The sequence below is a fragment of the Pelodiscus sinensis genome, chromosome 26 (assembly GCF_052426305.1).
Source record: "Pelodiscus sinensis isolate ZL-2025 chromosome 26, ASM5242630v1, whole genome shotgun sequence".
Taxonomy (NCBI): Eukaryota; Metazoa; Chordata; order Testudines; family Trionychidae; genus Pelodiscus; species Pelodiscus sinensis.
In genome coordinates this window covers 4,356,376-4,374,698 of record NC_143077.1, presented here as the reverse complement: position 1 = coordinate 4,374,698, position 18,323 = coordinate 4,356,376, and the positions used below count along the sequence as shown (strand labels likewise).

Sequence of the window (18,323 nt, the reverse complement as noted above, 5' to 3'; positions counted from 1 at the left end):
CAATGTAGTTTCTACTCATATGACAAATGCCATTCTCTTTTAGACCTAAATTTAACCATGTCCCACTCTAATCTGCCATTCATTCATTTGAATTATAAATTTAGAACGGCACACTACAGAATCAGGAAACTGAAGTTGTGGAAGACAGTAGCTTCCAGTCCGACTGTTTTGTGTCTATCTTTCTTTTTGGCACTTGCAGATTCATTATAGATTATTTCTGACCTTTCAGGGAAGATTCGTATTCTTCAGTCTTCACTCTGTTACAATCCCCCCACTCCTGCAATTTGAGTAAATGTGAGCTGTTTTGACTAAGGACTGCAGGATTTGCCCTATGTTACACAGTTAGCCGCTAATTCATTTTGAAGCAGTGCAAAAGCACAGAGAGAAATTTGTGATGATGATACTCATCTAAGTACTTGGTGTTAGTTTATTTACCACAAATGAAGAATTATGTCTCCTTTTGTCAACAGCTCTCCATTTACACATAAATACAGGGACTCACAAACCAGTACTCTTAAGGGCGGAGTTGGCAACTTCAGGTTGTGTTTTGTTAGATACAAACAGAATGTGCTCTGTAGAATTTGGTGTATAATTTTGTAAACAAGGATTACACCCCTATGTGCAGTATATATGTACAGTCTGTGTATCTGTTCTCTGACAAACCAAACAACATAAAATCTGGCCCTTTTTGCAGGCAGCTAATGCATTTATTTCATGTATAAAATCATAATTGTTTTATTGTATTGTATCATGGCAGGTAAGGAACTGGGGCATCCTGTCAACCCAGGGTGTGCTCAGTTAAGTGTGAAAAGGAAGGAAGGAAGCATCCTATACTCTTTTGATGTCTCAGAGGGGTAGCTGTATAATCTGTAACTTTAAAAACAAGGAGTAGCAGTAGAAGGGGACGTCTACGCAGCAGCGTTATTTCGGAATAACTGATGTGATTTCAAAATAACAAAATATGCGTCTACACCACAAGCCGTTATTTCAAAATAAGGCGAGCTGGAGGACTTCTTACTCTGCCTCCTGTAACCCTCATTTCAGGAGGAGTAAGGGAAATCAGAGGAAGAGTGTTCTTCCTTCGACATCCTGCTGTGGAGACAGAGCCAAAAGCCAAATTACATTATTTCAACTTCAGCTATGCAGTTGACATAACTGAAGCTGCATGGTTTAATTCGACTTTTGCCCTGCTGCGTAGACATACCCTTCAATACTAACAAAATATATATAGTATCGTGAGCTATATGAGGAAGTGGGTTTTGCCCATGAAAGCTCAGGATACTATACATATATTTTTGTTAGTCTCGAAGGTGCTACAGGAATACTCTTCAAGCATCCAGGAAGGATGTAAAGTGGAGCATGCAAGGGGTGAGAAAGGACTGGAGCTCAAAATGCCACTGAAGAGCAAGTCCCCCATTGAAGTCTTCCATTGAAGAGCACAAGGTTAGCCAGGCTGGGTAGGAATGGTTCCCCTTACCTCTGTCAGGCTGGAAATGGGTGAGAGGAGAGGGCTCACTTGATGCTTACCTAAAAAACAACAACGAATGTTCCTATGGCGTGAGACTACCCAAAAAATATAGATAGTATCATGAACTTTGTACCCACGAAAGCTCATGATTCGATCTGTATTTCTGGTTAGTCGCTAAGGGGCTACAAGGCCATTGTTTTTTTAGTTACAGACTAACACAGCCACCCCTCTGAGAGTTTTGACAATCCTGTTCTGTCCGCTGCATGACACTGGCCACCCTCCACAGACAGGACAGGGTGCTACATGGACCTTTGGTCTGACCCAGAGTGGCCGTTCTTATTCAGTCAGGGGGAGAAAGAAATGGGACACCAGGGCCTACATGATACAATCTGAAGGGGTTGAGAACAACTTGAGGGCTTAGCCCGGCCTTGAAGGGAAAGTGGGTGAGAGTCAGGCCCGGGCTTGGCGTGAGACACAAGGATGTGGGGCATCGAAGGCCCCACTGTGCACCAAGGTGCGGGAGGAAGCGGCTCGGGCTGGAGAGGGCTGCAGGGGAGGAGGGGGAGCAGAGGGAAATGCAGCCCCTACCGCCAGGCGCGCAGCGGAAGCTGCTGGGCTGCGCCTGCAATCGGTGCGTTGCCCCTTTAATTGTGTCCCCAGCCCTCGGGCGTCTCTGTCCGACGCCCACGTCAGCAAATCCCTTTTGTTTCTCTCCCGTTCGGGCTTCCGCGGGCTGGGGCGGCGGGACCCGCCAGCTGCATCCGAGCCACCGAGCGCCCCGCGCCGGGCTTTGGGGGATCCCGCACCCACCTCCCGCTCCGCCCGGAGCCCGGCCGGTAAGTGGCGGCCCCGCAGCCGGCGGGCCGGACTGGGCGTTGCGGGCTGGGAACGGGCCCCGCAGCCAGCCGCTTGCACGGGGCGGTGGGGCGCTGCCGCCGGCTGCCTTGCGCGCAGGGGGCTGGGGCCCTGACGCGGCCGCCCCCGGGGCCCCGCTGCTCTCGGGGGCCGCCTCTTCGCCCCGGAGCCAGCGGCGTCTGCAGAGACCTCGGCGGGCGCCATTTGCAGCCCGAGGCGCGGCTGCGAGGGGCCGGCAACAAAGGGCTGGCTGGGGAGCGGGGCGGCGGGGAGCCGGGCGAAGGGGGCCGGGGGGTGCGAGGCGGGCAGCAGCCGCGGCGGGGCTGCACAAAGGGGGAGAGAGGCGGGAGCCGGATGGACACACGCCAGCGGGTGCAGGCGCGCCCTGCAAGCGGGCACTGTCCGCCCGGCTGGTGTCCCCGGGCGCATGGCGCAGCGGCCGGCTGGTGTCCCCGGGCGCATGGCGCAGCGGCCGGCTGGGGGGCGCAGCTCCGCCGAGCCTCTCTCGGGCGCTGGTGGCCCGGCCGCTAGGGGAGCGGAGGAGGAAAGCGCCCGGCCCCGCCTGCCGCGGTCTCTCCCTCGCTAGGCGCTGCCCCCTGCGCTGGGCGGGCGTGTCTGGCGCCGTCGGGCGCCCCTGGCTCCCGCGGGGGGAAGGACCAATTCGGGCTGGACGCGCGCGCTGAGTGGCGGCGCCCTCCGCCAATGTCCCGGTGCGGGGAGCTGGTGTCCAGGGCGAGTTGTGTGCGGCTGCTTCTCTCCGCCGCCTCGGTCCCCTCTGGCCAGAGGATGCGGCGTGGAGTCAGGGCTGCGCCTCCCCTCTCTGGGCTCTTGTGGGTTTGAGAACGAATGGGCTCTTAAAAACACACCTGTTTTTGGAATTGGTGGCAGCCCCTCTGGTTTACATGCAGCCTGTCACGCTTGCAACTGTTCTTTATTGCAGAGCAAGGCTTCCTGCTTGCCCCCCTGCCCCCTCTTTTTTTTTGTTTTTTTTGGAATGGAGATTTCTTCCCATCAGTTTCACCTCCTGCAGCAACTCAATGAGCAGCGCAAGCAAGACTTGTTCTGTGACTGCTGTATCCTGGTGGAGGGGAAGGTCTTCAAAGCCCATCGCAATGTGCTGTTTGCCACTAGTGGTTATTTCAAAATGCTCCTTTCCCAGAGCTCAAAGGATCCGAGTCAGCCAACCACTGCTACCTTCCAGGCCTTTTCTCCTGACACGTTTACAGTTATTCTGGATTTTGTGTATTCTGGCAAACTTTCCCTCACTGGCCACAATGTGATTGAGGTCATGTCGGCTGCCAGCTATCTTCAGATGACTGACGTTATTAGTGTGTGTAAGACGTTCATCAAGTCCTCCCTGGACATCAGTGAGAAGGAGAAGGATCGGTATTTCAGCCTGTCGGACAAAGATGTGAACTCCAATGGCGTGGAACGCTCCTGCTTGTATGGGGCTGACTGGAGAACGGAAAACAGCCCCCCTCATTCTCACTTAAACCCTGATCAAGGGACTTGCGTGATGAGTGGCAATGCTTGGAGCAATTTCAGCTACTATCCAGCTTCGCAGAGAAATGCGCAGCAGCAGTTGGCCAAACATGACCAAAGGCAGGAGTCTATCAAAAAGACTAGACATTTGGGATTGCAACAATCCTCCGACGTTCCCCATTATAAGTCAAGCAAGCTTGAAGACCGATCCGCAGACCCTCCTAGCCACCTTTCTCCATCTGAGGAGGAAGTCCAAATTGACACAGAAATTGACTCTGCCCATGCTGGGTACCAGTATGGTCAGGGGTCCGAGGTGATGCCAAGGAGCTTGGTTGTGACACAGCAAGAACACGAATCACCCCATTCTTCTAGCAAGTCAAAGTCCTCAAAAGCCGATGAGCAGTATGGCAACATACCCTCAATTTTAGGTGTAATGGGGAGCTGGGCTGAAGGTAAGAGTTGGTCATTTGTACCTCTCTCCTCATTTTCTTTCAAAGATGATGTTTGAATTTTTACTGGGTGAAAGTTGCAATGGAAAACATGTATCACCAGCTCTGTCGATGGGGAAAAATATCTGACTGTGTCCAAAAGGCAGGGGGAGGGAATATGTTCAGCTGCATTGCCTACAAATGCAGGATTGGAAAATAATATTCCCTAAGTGGTCCAATTCTGTAATGGCATGAACGGTACCTCTCTACTGTAAGTCACCAAGTTCTGAATTGGTTTCTCAAGCTTTGGAAGGATTCCAAAATGAGGTGAGTGTCATAGAATTAGAGCTCTCACTTTTTCCTCTCCCGCTTTAATTCCATCGCATTAACCCCTGTGCCGTTAGGTAGACACAGAAACACAAAATCATGCATTGAAGGTATTTAGCAAACCATTGGGACCCTGGGGTAGGTTCTCAGCAAGGGTAAATCTTTAGCTCTGTTGATTTGTACTCCTTTTTATTTCTGCAGTATCTTTTTGGAGATATGGTGTCCAGAACTGAATACACTATTCCAAGGGAGAGTGTACCAGCTGATGGTATTAGCTCTTCATAGTAGTTTTCAATCCTTTCCTTTTTACATTGTAATACTTGTGGTGTTTTACCATTGTTGCATGCTGAGCAGAAGTCTTTGCGGAGCTGTCCACAAGGATCCTCAGGATGTAGAGCAGTCAGGTGCATACATAATTCCATCGTATGAACTATGAGCTGTTTATGGAAAAGAAACTGAGTAGCTGTTTTTTAGCCAAAGTTCTCTCTTTAGTACAGAGAATATCCGAGACTACTCTTTCAAGTTGGAACCAAAGTGGGCTTTTTTTTTCCCCTATAAAAGGAATATAGGATCTTATTAAGTTCTTATAGAAGTATTAGAACTTTGGCAGAGATGGGCAGCTAAATGAGGCCAACTTTTTCAGGTTTCAAGCTTTATGACTTCTTCTAAAATGTATTTCTGCTGACTAAAACTTCTCGTACATCTGTATTTCCCAAAACAGCTCTTGAAACTGTACTCTAAATAGAAGATTCATCCAGTGTTGCTCAGGTTCTTAACTCAACTAAGTTCAGTTTTTCTTCATTTGAATAGTTGCTGTGGATGGGGTTGGGGAAGAGGGGTTCAGTCTGCAGGCTGCCCAGGGGAGAGAGGACAACACCAGCCCTCTCCTACTGCAGAAGCTTGGGGCCAGGTGAGAAGCACCTCTCCATGGCTACGTTTGCACATGTGGCTTCTTGCGTGAGTAATGTGCAAATGAGGCTAAGCGTGGAATCTTGCCGAGCCTCATTTGCATACCTAATGAGCCGCCATTTTTGCGAAAGAGGCTCTTGCGCCAGAAGGAGCTGTCTACACGGCCCCTTCTTGCGCAAGAAAAACCCCTCTTGCGCAATGCCGCTATGCCGATTATTTTCAGGAATAACGGCATTGCGCAAGAGGGGGTTTTCTTGCCCAAGAAGGGGCCGTGTAGACAGCTCCTTCTGGCGCAAGAGCCTTTTCTGCAAAAATGGGGGCTCATTAGGTATTCAAATGAGGCTCGATGATATTCCACACAGTGTCATTTGCATATTTTTCGTGCAAGACATAGCCCCTGGCTGCTGCAGTGGGCACAGCTGGGAGACAGACAAACTGAAATATATATATAGTAGATAGCTGTCCCTTTCTTCATCACTGTTGGCTCACAGTGGGGTTGTCCCAGTCCCCATCTCTGGCCCCTTGTTGCTCTCCTACCACCCCGTCCTTCTGGAATACAACTGTCCCTCCTACCAGACCCCTCTCTTTCCGTTATATGAGAAAAATCGAACTCCAGGTATATCCCATTGTCCTGGCGCAACCAAACCCTGACCTTCCTTTAAGTTGTCATAAGAGGAAGCTGCCTACCAAATTTGGTGGTCTTAGCTCTTACCACTTAGGAGGAGTTGTTGAACAAATGAACTCGAGGACGGACACACAGACAGATGCACAAACTCTCAAATATATAGTAGATAATTGGTCTCTCTTGTGAGTTTTTGTTTTATCACTTCTTCCTTTTGGTTCTAGTTATTGGGCATTATTAAATGTAATGTTCTGCTTACTAGTGGGCAGTAGAGACAGTCTTCCAGAGAATACGTATAGTTACACAATTCAAGCTTGGAGTGGCAGACAACTAAACACTAGAGTTCAGATATAGGATCTTTTAAGATTTATCGATCAGAGATTCCTGGAGGAAGTGAAAGGTGTCAGAAAGACCTCTTAGAATCCTAGGGTGGGAAGAGCCCTCAGGAGGTCATCAAGTCCAACCCCCTGCCCAAAGCAGGACCAGCCCCGACTAAACCATCCCGGCCCGAGCTTTATCAAGCTGGGATTTAAACACCTCCAGGATGGAGATTCTATCACCTCCCTAGGCAACCCATTCCAGTGCTTCAGTGAAATAGTTTTTCCTAATATCCAGGCTAGACCACCCCTACTGCAATTTGAGATCATTGCTTCTTTTTCTACCATCTGCTACTACTGAGAACAGCCTCTCTCCAGCCTCTTTGGAACTCTCCTGTTTTTCAGGTAGCTGAAGGCTGCTATCAAATCCCCCGTCACTCTTCTCTTCTGTAGACTAAATAAGCCCAAATCCCTCAGCCTCTCCTCATGTGCTCCAGCCACTCATCATTGTGGTTGCCCTCTGCTGCACCTTCTCCAATGCACATTCTTTCTGAATTGGGGGGCCTGAATTGGACGCAGTACTCCAGATGTGGCCTCACCAGTGTCGAATAAAGGGGAATAATAACTTCTCTAGATCTGCCAGCATGGCTCCTACTAATGCACCCTAATCTGCCGTTAGCCTACTTGGCTACAAGGGCACACTGTTGACTCATCCAGCTTCTCATCCGCTGTAATCCCCAGATCCTTTTCTGTAGAATTGCAGCTTAGCCAGTCGGTCCCCAGCCTGTAGAAGGGATTGGGATTCTTCTGTCCTAAGTGCGGGACTCTGCACTTGTCCTTGTTGAACCTCATCAGATTTCTTTTGGCTCAATCTTCCAGTTTGCCTAGGTTATGCTGGAGGGTAGGGATAGGGTCCCTCCCCTAGCTAGTGTCATCTGCAGACTTGCTGAGGGTGCAATCCATCCCCTCATCGAGGTCATGAATAAAGATGAACAAACCTGGCCCTAGAACCGATCCTTGGAGCACTCTGCTTGATACCAACCCAGCATCGAGCCGTTGATCACTACCAGTTGAGCCTGACAACCCAGCCAGCTTTCTATCCACCTTTACAGTCCATTTATCCAATCCATACTTCCTTAACTTGCTGGCAAGAATACCGTGGAGACCGTATCAAAAGCCTTGCTCAAGTCAAGGTATATCATGTCCACTGCCTTCCACAGAGCCAGTTACCCAATTGCCTTCTATGACGAGGTAGGTCAGGCATGACTTACCCTTGGTGAATTCATGTTGACTGTTCCTGATCACTTTCCCCTCTTCTAAGTGCTTCAAAATGGATTCGTTGCGGATTCCCTCCATGATCTTTCCAGGGACTGAAGCGAGCCTCCTCCATTTGACTTATCCAGAACAACTCGTCCAGTTCTAGAACAAATGTATGGGACCCAAAAACTCAGTTTGACTCCATCTGGTCACTCAAGTTACTGTATTAGAAAGTAACAGCTCTATGCCCATGCTAACCAGGCCCAGACACGGGGTTAGGTTCAGGATGATAGGGTGTAGAATCGAGGTTATCACGCAGTATACGGTTTCCTAGTACTAATATCTGTGCTTCTTGACTCTAATTGGCTTAGACATTGTACAGGACCAGTCGCTGACATCCTCATTTCGAGCTTATCAGTTCAGCATGATCCCACTTACCTCAAGAAGCCCAAAGAATGCCATCTCCAGCTCACAGCTTGTTACACCCTTGTTTACTGTTAAACCTCGCACTCAAATCAAGCTATAGGCAAGTTTACTCCTGCCCAGCAAGATCTGTGCCAAGAGAAGGCCCTCAAAACTATTTTACTTTTAATTGCATGATACTAGTCAACTAACATTCCCTCTGCTCTTATCATGTTAAGCGCCTGAGGAGGAAAAGAGGAAGGTCATGGTGGTGACAACTTTATAAAGTAGTGGAAGGGTATAGACATGGGTTTTATTTCAAATTGGGCAGCTGACTCACTGTATAGGCAAGCCATTTAGGTCCGAGTCCTATGAATGCTGATGTCAATAGGACTAGCCACATGCTTGCAGTTAATAAAGCATTTAAAAAAAAAAAAAGTCTTTTTTTTGAAGGACGGGGACCTCAAGTTGCTGATCTGTAAAATAGGGATAATAATGCTTATTTGCCGGTGGAAAGTATTATGTAAGTGCTATGTAGCTAGTTGCTATTGTTGGGGATTCTCTCCCAATTTTTAGGTTAATTCCCTGACACTTTTTGCTTGTTACTGCTTTGGCATTTCAACAGAATTTTTTTTTTTTTTTTGAGGCACGAAACAACTTTTGTGTACTTATGGCCAGGGGAGCCGGTAGCCTCACTGGGTCCCTGGGCAAGGAAGGGTGTTGGGGGAGCAGCTCTGCACTGTTGGAAGGGGCAGGGCTAGGGTAGCCGGCTTTGTGTCCCCTGGGCTGTGGTGTGTCCCTCTTTCACCTCCCTTCGAACCCTCAGGGCTGCCTGGAGTGTGCCACATGGCACTCTGGTGTCAGTTTTTGAAGGGCTCTGGGTGCCATTCCCTTTCAAATAGTTGCCCCCTTTATTCCTCCTGTCCCTGCCCCCCCCCTTGGCGGGCCTGCTTACACCTCAGTTCTTCTATCTTGGCAGGTTGACAGTGAGGCTGTACAGTATAACTCGGGTGGGCAATAGTTTTGGATGGGGGGGCGCTCCAAGAATTTGGAAAGTGGTCAAGGGCCGCACTCTTCCATATTAATGGTGGAGGTGTGGGGTCTGGGATGGAGATTGGGTGCAGAAGGGAGCTTGGAGTAAGGAAGTGGATTGCAGGAGGGAGTTGGAGTGAGGGAGGCAGTTGTGACCCGGAGCATAGGACTGGAGTGCATGGGCTTGGGTTGTGGTCTAGGGCAGGGAATTGGGGTACAGGAGAGGGTGCAGGGGTTTGGTTGTGAGCTAGAGCAGATGGGGATTGTTATCTGGGGCAGGGGGTTGGGGAAGGCTGCAGCACCAAAGGCAGGCTCTAGCCAGGAGATTTACCAGCCAGCAGTCCAGCAGCTTCTCAGGCAGGCAAGGAGCCTCCACAGCTGCAGCCACGTGCTTTGTGAATAACTATGAGCCCAGGAGGGGAGGGAGGGGGGTGTGATGTTTCATGGCTGCCTGTTGTTCAAACAGGCAGCTCCCATTGGTCAGTTTCTGGCCAGAAACTGACCAATGGGATTGTGCTGAGGGCAGGAGCAGCACTTGAAGCCTTCCCCCTCCCCTCCGGGCTCAAGGTTTTTAAAGATAAACTGCCCCGCAGCCACGTTTCTGAGCGGTGTTCAAGTGGGGCGAGGCAAGCGGGGAGCCTTCCTGGAGCTCCTCGTGGTGTACACAGGCTATAGTTGGTGGCTTGGTGAACCAGATGCAGCCTAAAGGCGGTATTTTTGCCCAGGCCTGGTATAACTAGTAGAGAAGCTGGTTTTTTTCACACACACACATTACAGAGAGAGCAGCTGAATTATAAGATAGCTATTTCGACCAAACTCCATTGTTACCACAATCAAAGTGTTTGTGCAGGCTGGCTTATAAACACTAAGCCTTCCAAATAAACCTCAGTGGTGCCCTCGTTTCATCCAGCAGGTTAGGTCAATATTCTTTATTTCTTCTTATCCGCTTTAATACAGCCCATTGCGAAGTCCTTCTCCTTTATCCTGTAGCTACAGATTTCACATGAGAAAGCCGACCACCTGTGGAACTGAAGGGTTGACTGGGTGGGGTTCATTGACTCTTTCAGAATGAAACAGACATGCAGTTCGGCTCGCGCTGGTCCCTTTCGTAAAGTATCTTTCGGAATCTCGCATGCTTGGATTTGTGATGACTCTTTTTTTTCCAGATTTTTAATAGGATTGTTTTGTAACAGATGATCTGCCCAGGATGAGATTCAAGTGCCCTTTCTGCACCCATGTGGTGAAGCGAAAAGCGGACCTAAAGCGCCACCTTCGTTGCCATACAGGAGAGCGACCTTATCCCTGTGAGGCATGTGGAAAAAGATTTAGCAGGCTAGACCACCTAAGTAGCCATTTTCGAACAGTATGTATTTGAGACACCGACTGCATGGCTTCATTGCGTGTGTGTACAAGTGTATGTTTTGGAGTACAATGCTGTATGGATGCATCTTATTTTAAGTTATTCAATCTGCCTGGTGTGGTTATGCCAGTTTTCTTAAAGCAATAGTAATTTAAAACAAGATTCTTGTGGTTTTAAAAACATGTTGACTAGAAATGTAATCCTTTTGAAAGGGGATGCATTTCATCCTAGCTTACAGGGCTTGCAAAAGTGCTATGTACAATTTCCGACCTCTGATTGGAGCATACCACTAATATGAGCCCTTTGGAGATGTGTGAATGTCACTTAAAAGGAGCGGAAAAGTAGTTTTTGGCACTCCTGCTGCCACATCAGTTTCTTTGTCTTAAAAAATCACTCTGCACGCGTGTGCGTTCTCTCTCTCCTTGTTGCTACGTAAAAGCAGCATATAAATGAGGAAACAAACAGACCCACTTATTTGACAATACCTAAAGTAAAACTGAAAATACCGACTCTCCTCAAGTGTGAGTACGCTAGTAGTTTAGCTCTTTTTAAATATGGGGGTTTGTTTATTTAATTCTTGTTCATTAATTTTAAAAAATACATGAATTTGGGAATAAGGTAAAACTGGTGGGATGCGGTGAAAGGCTGCAATACTTGAGAAAGGAGACATGTCAGCAGAAGGAGGAGAGGAATCTGGCAGGTTGGCTGGAAGACTTAGAGCAGCTACAGGTGTGCCAGTGGCTGGAAGGGGGAGCTGTTGCATGTGTAACAGCTGGGCAAAAAGCTATCCCAGAAGACCACGCTCTTTAGAGAGGGATAAACAGTGCTATGCCAGCACTAGAACCCTTTAGACTTCTTAAGCAATTGCCGCGCTATCATTTTAATAGTGCTTCATGATGCTAATTAAAATCCTAGACTCTTCCTTTTCACGGTTGTCCTTCAGGCCCTTAACATAGATTAAAAAGACTTACAACAGTCTAATGTACAGCGTGGGGGTTTAAAAGGCTAACTGGGTAACTGGTATCCACACCTTTAATGGGTGAGGCTTACCAGTTCCCATTAACCGACAGGGGCTGGAGCAGCTCCTCTTCCACTCTTGGCAGGGGGCTGCTTCAGCCCCACAGGGCCCACCATAGGCAGGAGCTGCTCCAGCTGGCCGGAGCAGCCCCTGTCTGTGACTGGCCTGGTCCCCCTGTGGCTGGTCACACACTGTGGCTCCCTGGAAACAGGGTTACCTTTTGAAACAACTTCTTACATCCCCAGTACATACCCCAAAAAGTTTACTATGTAAAGACGTAGAGCAGTGGCCGAGGACTAGACACAGTGAGCTTTTTACTTCCTCCTGCTCCCATCCCCTCCAAAAATACAAAGCTACCACTCAAGCTAGAGGATTTCACTAACTGTCTGCTTACCTCGTTTCAGGACAAAGCTAATAGCTTTTCATACACATATGGCATCTCCTCATTGTTGGGAAAGTTATATCTGGAAAAAAAACCTTGTTATTTACACTTAAGGAATTAATCCTACATCCATCTTCATGAATGAACAATTACTTTGTTACCTATTAGATTCATGTTTTGGATCCTGTCAGGTTGAAAATTGTGTCTGTAATCCTAGATCTACAAGCCAGACACAGAAAGATGGAATTAGGTGCTTTCTAACAAAAAACTGTGTTAAAAATGCACACAAGCAATATGTTCTCCCTCTTACAAAATGTACCAGATAAAATTATTATTTGAAAACGAAATACCAAATTATTGAGTGAGCATGGTTCTGTCATGCTACTTAAGTAACAAATCACAATGCTTTATTGCTGTTTTGTTTTGTTTTTAATTCTCAATTATGACACTATTTAGCCAGAATTCAGTTCCTTTGTGGGTGGGGTAGATTTTATGTACGCTGTCTTGATCCTTAACATTAACAATGTAATTTCCCAACCCAGCCTGTCCTTGCAGACAGAATTATAAACTTTAGACTAAGAATTTTTCAAAAAAGGCAAATGCTTTGTAGTACTGAGGTCATAATGTAACATTTTTGGCTCCCCTGTGAAATCTCCTTTCGTGCTACGCTGTTGGTTTATTTAAATCCGCCTAAATGAATTTCTTTAGTTTTTAAACTTGTGAAGCACCAGCTTTTGTCTGTTTCAACTTCCACAGATTCATCAGGCCTGCAAGCCAATCTGCAGGAAGTGTAAACGCCATGTGACTGAGCTTACAGGGCAAGTGGTCCAAGAGGGGACCAGACGATACAGACTCTGTAACGAGTGTCTGGCTGAAGCGGGCATAGACAGCATCCGCATTGACTTGGATGGCGAACCACAACTTGACTTTCCACAAGACGGGGATAAAGATTCTAGGTGGAATTACAGCGAAGACAACCGGTCGGATGTGGAGATTGTGGAAGATGGATCTACCGACTTGGTCATCCAGCAGGTTGATGACAGTGACGATGAAGCAGAAGAACAGGAAGTAAAGCCAAATATTAGGTAGTTGTGAGTGAACTGAAAATTAGTGAAATGTCCCCTCCTACATTGACTTCCTGTGTCTTGACCATTCGTTCCCAACCAGCCTGTTCTTACTATACAAAGATCTACTTACTACATTGGCTTTTTATGAACTTGTCTAAATTTGCATGCATTTATGGACATGCCACTGAGTCCATTTTGAATTTCATTACTCAAAGTATCAACATTTTGCTCATTAGAATTCATCCTGAGATGGAATAATGGATGAACAATGAATCTGACGTACTAAAATAACTCTTTATAGCAGACGGTGGGTCCCTTTCGCAAACCCTTTTTTCATTGTGGGGAGGGGTAAAAACATTTTAAGACAAATTTCACACTTCATTGTAAATTACCCTATTTTAAAACTTTTCTAGGCATGGCGGTGGGGGGATTATAGCCAGGATCACCTGGTGACAGCACAGTACAAGAAGGTAGCTCAGTGTAGAACATAAGAAAAAATCTTCTTTAAAATCCAGAAATGAGGGTGCCCTTCTATAATAATGTCTTGATATCCAGTTTAGAGAAGCCAGGCAGAGCTTTCAGAAATATTGTATATAAAATGTTTTAGATGTGATAGCGCACATATTGGGAAAAGCACTTTTTTTTTTGTAAAATTTCTTCTTAAAAAAAAAAAAAAAAATTAGACCATTCATTCAAGAAATCTTTGCCCAGAAAATAAACAAATGGATACAACTTCTAGTAAATGCATGACAGATCAAGTGATGGCTGACCAAAATCATTCACTCATACCGTTAAATGTTTATTCAGTCTAAAAATCGGGAATACTCCTTCTTCCCATCAGACTTACTCAGTCTTTTGTTAACTGCTGAGGAAAGCAATTTTTATAAAATAATTTAAAAAAAATTTTTTTAACTTCTCTAAAGTGCCAAACCGACATGACTGAGAATTGTATGTAATGGAGACAATCTTTTGAGCCACACAGGACTCTGACCAAAAGAGGAACTTTATGTTGCTCAAAAGCTTGTCGCGCTCACCAACAGATGTTTATCCAATAAAAGTTAGTACCTCACCCATCATGAGTGAGGTTTGTTAGTTATAAGAACAGAAACTGCCTTTAGTAATGCTACTTGGAAAGGAAATTCAAAGGCGAAAGGGTTGTTTTAGCCTTCATGCTAGTTCCCCTCTTAAGCCTTCCCTTAAGTTATCAACAATGGTTTCACAGCTAACTAACATGTATACTAGGGATGTAAGCAACTACATGACTATCTGATCAGCATAAGCTTATCGGATTGTCGACTAGTCTCTCAGCTGGTTGCTTCTCCCTCCCCCTTGCTGCCTCTATCAGAGAGAGGCAGCAAGAAGGGGAAGCAGGAGCCGATGCTGGGGGGAGCCGACTTAAAAATCGCTTCCGCCCAGCACCGTCTCCACTGGAGGCAGGAGAGGGCAGAGGGGTAACGGGCACCAGCCGTGAGCTGGGAATCAGCTGATTCCCAGCTCGTACCCAGTCTTAGATGCTGTGCCCCCACTTTTAAAATGTATTAAGAGCTATAAGGCCCTTAATGCATTTAAAAAGCAGAAGTGCAGTGGGGGAGGGACCCGGCGCAATAAACACAAATCAACTGTCCCAGCTTGCGTCTGGTCCCCAGTGCTGCACACCAGCCTTTTAAAGGTATTAAAAGCCTCCTGGCTCTTAATATCTTTAAAAGCCAGCGCCACAATGGGGTTAACTCCTGGGGTCAGGATCTAACCCCTTGCAGCTCCCCTGCTTATCAACTAGTCAATTAGTTCATCAAACTAAATTTAATATCCCTAATGTAAAATTAGTTGGTATTAGTTACGGTCCTAAGCCACTGAATATACAGTGGTCTGTACTCAGTTTGAATTGGTGAGTTAAAAGGTCCACGTAACTTAATGTTCCCAAAGTCATTCAGTTACCAAACAAACCTAGTAATCTTTTCCTGAGCTTTCTCAGTTATACGAAGCACCAGTGAACAATATGCACTGAAAACAATATTTGCAATTTGTTACTTTGTCTCCAGTTAGAATACAAGAGGTGATAAGTGCCAACCAGAGACTGCTGCAGAAACAAAATAAGCCGCTTTTACTCTCTGATACAGTGAATGAGTTAACCAGCACTGCAAACATGAAACAAACCCATGCATGTTAGACAGAAATAATCTGGAGTTGGATAATTAAAAGATAATTTAACATCATTATTAAAAGCTTCATCCTGCCCTTATGAAAATTACTGATAGAATTTATTTCAATGGGTGCAGGATTGTACATTTCTATTTTCTAGAAGTCTTTCTTGTCTGAATTTTTCTCTGATAGTAAATTGCAGGTTTTATTTCTTTGCACTGTATCAATAAGCATGCTTGCCTGAAGTCTGGATTAATTACAGCAACGTTACAAAAGTGTACTATTATAATCGCTCTACCACTTACATCTTTTAAGAAAGCACTACTTGAAATCCCCTTATGTAAAGCTGCATTATCTTAATTTGATATCTGCATTACCTGAGAGATCAGCTATTTTTTTGGGAGGGGGGAGGGGAAATACTGGTGGCTAGCAGGAATGTTAAATGGAAACCTGACTGAGGCCTTTCTGGAGATCATAGTTTGGGTTCTACATGTCCACGCTGGCAGAGAATGAGTGCAGTCCAGAAGTAGCATAGAATCATAGCATACTAGGACTGGAAGGGACCTGGAGAGGTCATTGAGTCCAGTCCCCTGCCCTCATGGCAGGACCAAGCACCGTCTAGGCCATCCCTAGGTCTAGGGATGAGGATGCTAGGAAGAGGAATACCCTCGTTTACTTTTGCCTGCTTCAGAAACAGTATTAACTTCCTCCAAAGAAAGTTGTCTGTTCTCTCTCATATGGCAGAATGGGATAACCAGGGCTCGACAGTTACTGTAATCTACTCGCCCGTGGCAAGTAGATTACAAGCCGGCGCAGCATGGTCTGCACGTGCGCAGCGTGCCGAACCATGCGGCTGGCGAGCGGGGCTCACCGCCGCTTGGCGAGCCCTGGGGATCCCCATAGGTGAATTCTGACAAGTGAAAGGAGGTTTTAATTTTGGTTATTCCAGATTTTTCCCCTGCTCTCCGTGGTGTACTTATGTTCCTTTTTACGCAGAAATTTGCACAGGAGGTTTGCTCTGAAACTGCACAGAAAACTTTTGAAGTTTTCCGCCTTGACAAAACTCCTGTACTGGCTGGCAGGGGCAAAAAATCCAAACCAAGTTCTTCCTTTTCTGCCAAAACTTTTATTACGAGTAAATACTTTGCAATATAGTCTCTGATCACCCCATACTAACTTTCAGACCTAGCAAAGGAATGTGTATAGAGTGATGGAAGGGTTTCAAGCGGCAATTCACTCAGTAATTGGGGAACAGAAACCTGATTTATAGGTAAGAAGGAAAACAGTTCTGTCACCATAAAATCTCCATGGCAGAGCCCTCTCGGCCACAATATTGGGTGATCGATCACAACAGAGGAGGGGAGGGAGGGTGTTTTAGGACCACCCACGTTACTTGGGTTTCATCCACTGAGGACATCTAGACCAGGAAGGTGGGTTTAAGGTATGCAACTCTAGCTACACAAAATAAGTTGGTTTACCTTAAGCTGAGCATGGCAGTGGCCACACAGTAGGAGGCCAATGGGAGAAAATGCTCCAGTTGGTTTCCCTTACTCTTCGCAGCTTTGAGGAGTACAGGCCTTGCTTAGAGATGGCCTCAGCATTTGATTTATGGGACTTTACTAGATCCACTAAATTGAACACCGGCACGGTGCGTGAAGACGTGGCCCTGGTATCGAGTCTATTGGGCCTGAGGGGGTTTTCTTTTTGGAACGTGGAAATGCTGGTTTGAATCCGGATATCTGATTACGTGAACATTGGTCTATCTCCAGATGCTTCTGAAGAGAGTACAAAACCCCTCTAATGGACAATTACGGAAAAACCTCATGTGAGGGGAAATTTCTTCCTGACATTAGGCAGTTTGTGGCTGGCTATGTCCGGACACACAAGGGTTTGTAGAGTTTTCCACATTTTTTATTTTTATGAGACTATCTCAAGGCAGTGATTTCAACAGGTAAATCATGTTTTGTATTTTAAAGTATCGGTTTTATACTTGTTGCCTTTTTAAATTTGATTTATTGTTCACATTTTTGTACCACAAAACAGGGTAAACAGAAGTGCCTGACGCTGTCATTCATCACTTTACATTCCTTTTATCATGTTCCCTCTGTTCCTTTTTCCAAATGTAAATGGTCCTAATTTTTTAAACATCTCCTCTCATGACGTTCTTTGCATGTTAGATGGGAATGTCCCACCACTCTTCTTCAGAAACCCCTTCCCTTTCTGCACAGAAAATAAAAGCAGGGCCCTGGCTGAGCGAATTGTACTAGAAATGGGGCTGAGAACCTGCTGGCTTCACGGGCCCATTCAATACCAAAAATAACGTATCTGGCAAAAGCTGATTGTATTACTTTCCTCTTGGCACTCTGCCAGACCACAGACAAATCCGCTGACTTCCTGCCCCTTGAAACACCCTACAGAGGCTGCTTACAACTGTTTCATTGACATCCTCTCCGAACAGTCCAGGACCTGACTGGAACGTGGGCGGTCATGCCAAAGGTCAGAGCGATGGCCGTAGCCAGGCCTAGTGGTTAGAGTGGGGCTAAAGGACATGAAGGAAAAGTGGCCGAACTGAGGATGAGTCAGGGCTCAGAAACCAAAGCCTGAGCCAGAGACTTTGTCAGGAACTTAAGGATGGGAAAGAGCAAGAGCGAGCACAGGAAGCCGGATGGAACCCAGCTGCCAGCAGGGAATGTGTGGAGCAGTCGGTAAACTCTGGGTTCAGTAGTAATTAGCTCACCCCCCTCTATCAATTAAGGGGCTCCTGTTTAGGCTCAACTATGTCTAGTGTGTTAGGAGACTTTTCTGACAGTACCTCCCCCACCAAGGGTGCCTTCCAATGGTAGGAAGGCCTTGTCTTTCTGGCGAAAGGTGAGTGTGAGATCCAGAGCACGGACATTCCCTTCTGGTTCCCAAGATCCTTCTTCAAGGCCATCATCCTGCTCTACCAGGTAGTAAAGTTGACCTCAGAGTCACGTAGAATCCAGGATTTCTCAGACTTTATACGCAGCCTAACCCTGAACCTCCCTGCAATGGAGCTGCCAGAGCCGTGGTGTCCAACTCATTCTGAAGCAGTAGCCTGCTACAGTGGCTACCATTGTAGTGAACTAGCCACCTTATTCTGAAAATGTAAATTTTTTGAACCAACTAGCCACACTCCACTGGCCAAAGAGCCACATGTGGCTAGCATGTTGGACACCACAGTGTCCACAGGGAAAGGATTTTCTGGGTAGGGCTTTGGGGAGGAGAGGCATGTGGAAA

At 46.6% G+C, this 18,323-nt stretch overlaps 1 protein-coding gene and 1 long non-coding RNA gene across 7 annotated transcripts in view; one reads left to right on the top strand and one right to left on the bottom strand.

The window, feature by feature from the left end:
• Positions 1-18,323, bottom strand: part of LOC112544868 (uncharacterized) — a 61,587-nt gene that overhangs the window by 28,316 nt on the left and 14,948 nt on the right. For 4 of the 5 annotated variants that reach the window (XR_016347907.1, XR_016347908.1, XR_016347905.1 and 1 more), the window contains exon 3: positions 11,872-11,941. This is a non-coding gene — a long non-coding RNA (uncharacterized LOC112544868). Of the gene's footprint in view, positions 1-11,871; positions 11,942-12,020; positions 12,079-18,323 lie in introns of all 5 variants that reach the window. The other variant, XR_016347906.1, reaches the window with a different exon arrangement.
• Positions 2,022-17,057, top strand: LOC102444818 (zinc finger and BTB domain-containing protein 8A). Of its 2 annotated transcripts, XM_075908967.2 has the most exons (4): positions 2,041-2,304; positions 3,264-4,257; positions 10,293-10,462; positions 12,616-17,057. In XM_075908967.2, exons 1-4 carry the CDS (start codon positions 2,044-2,046, stop codon positions 12,946-12,948), a joined length of 1,758 nt encoding a protein of 585 aa, XP_075765082.2. In that variant the 5' UTR covers positions 2,041-2,043; the 3' UTR covers positions 12,949-17,057. The 2 variants fall into 2 exon arrangements, with proteins under 2 accessions (XP_089629624.1, XP_075765082.2); XM_089773498.1 differs by lacking the exon at positions 12,616-17,057 and having other exon boundaries at positions 2,022-2,304; positions 8,037-10,436.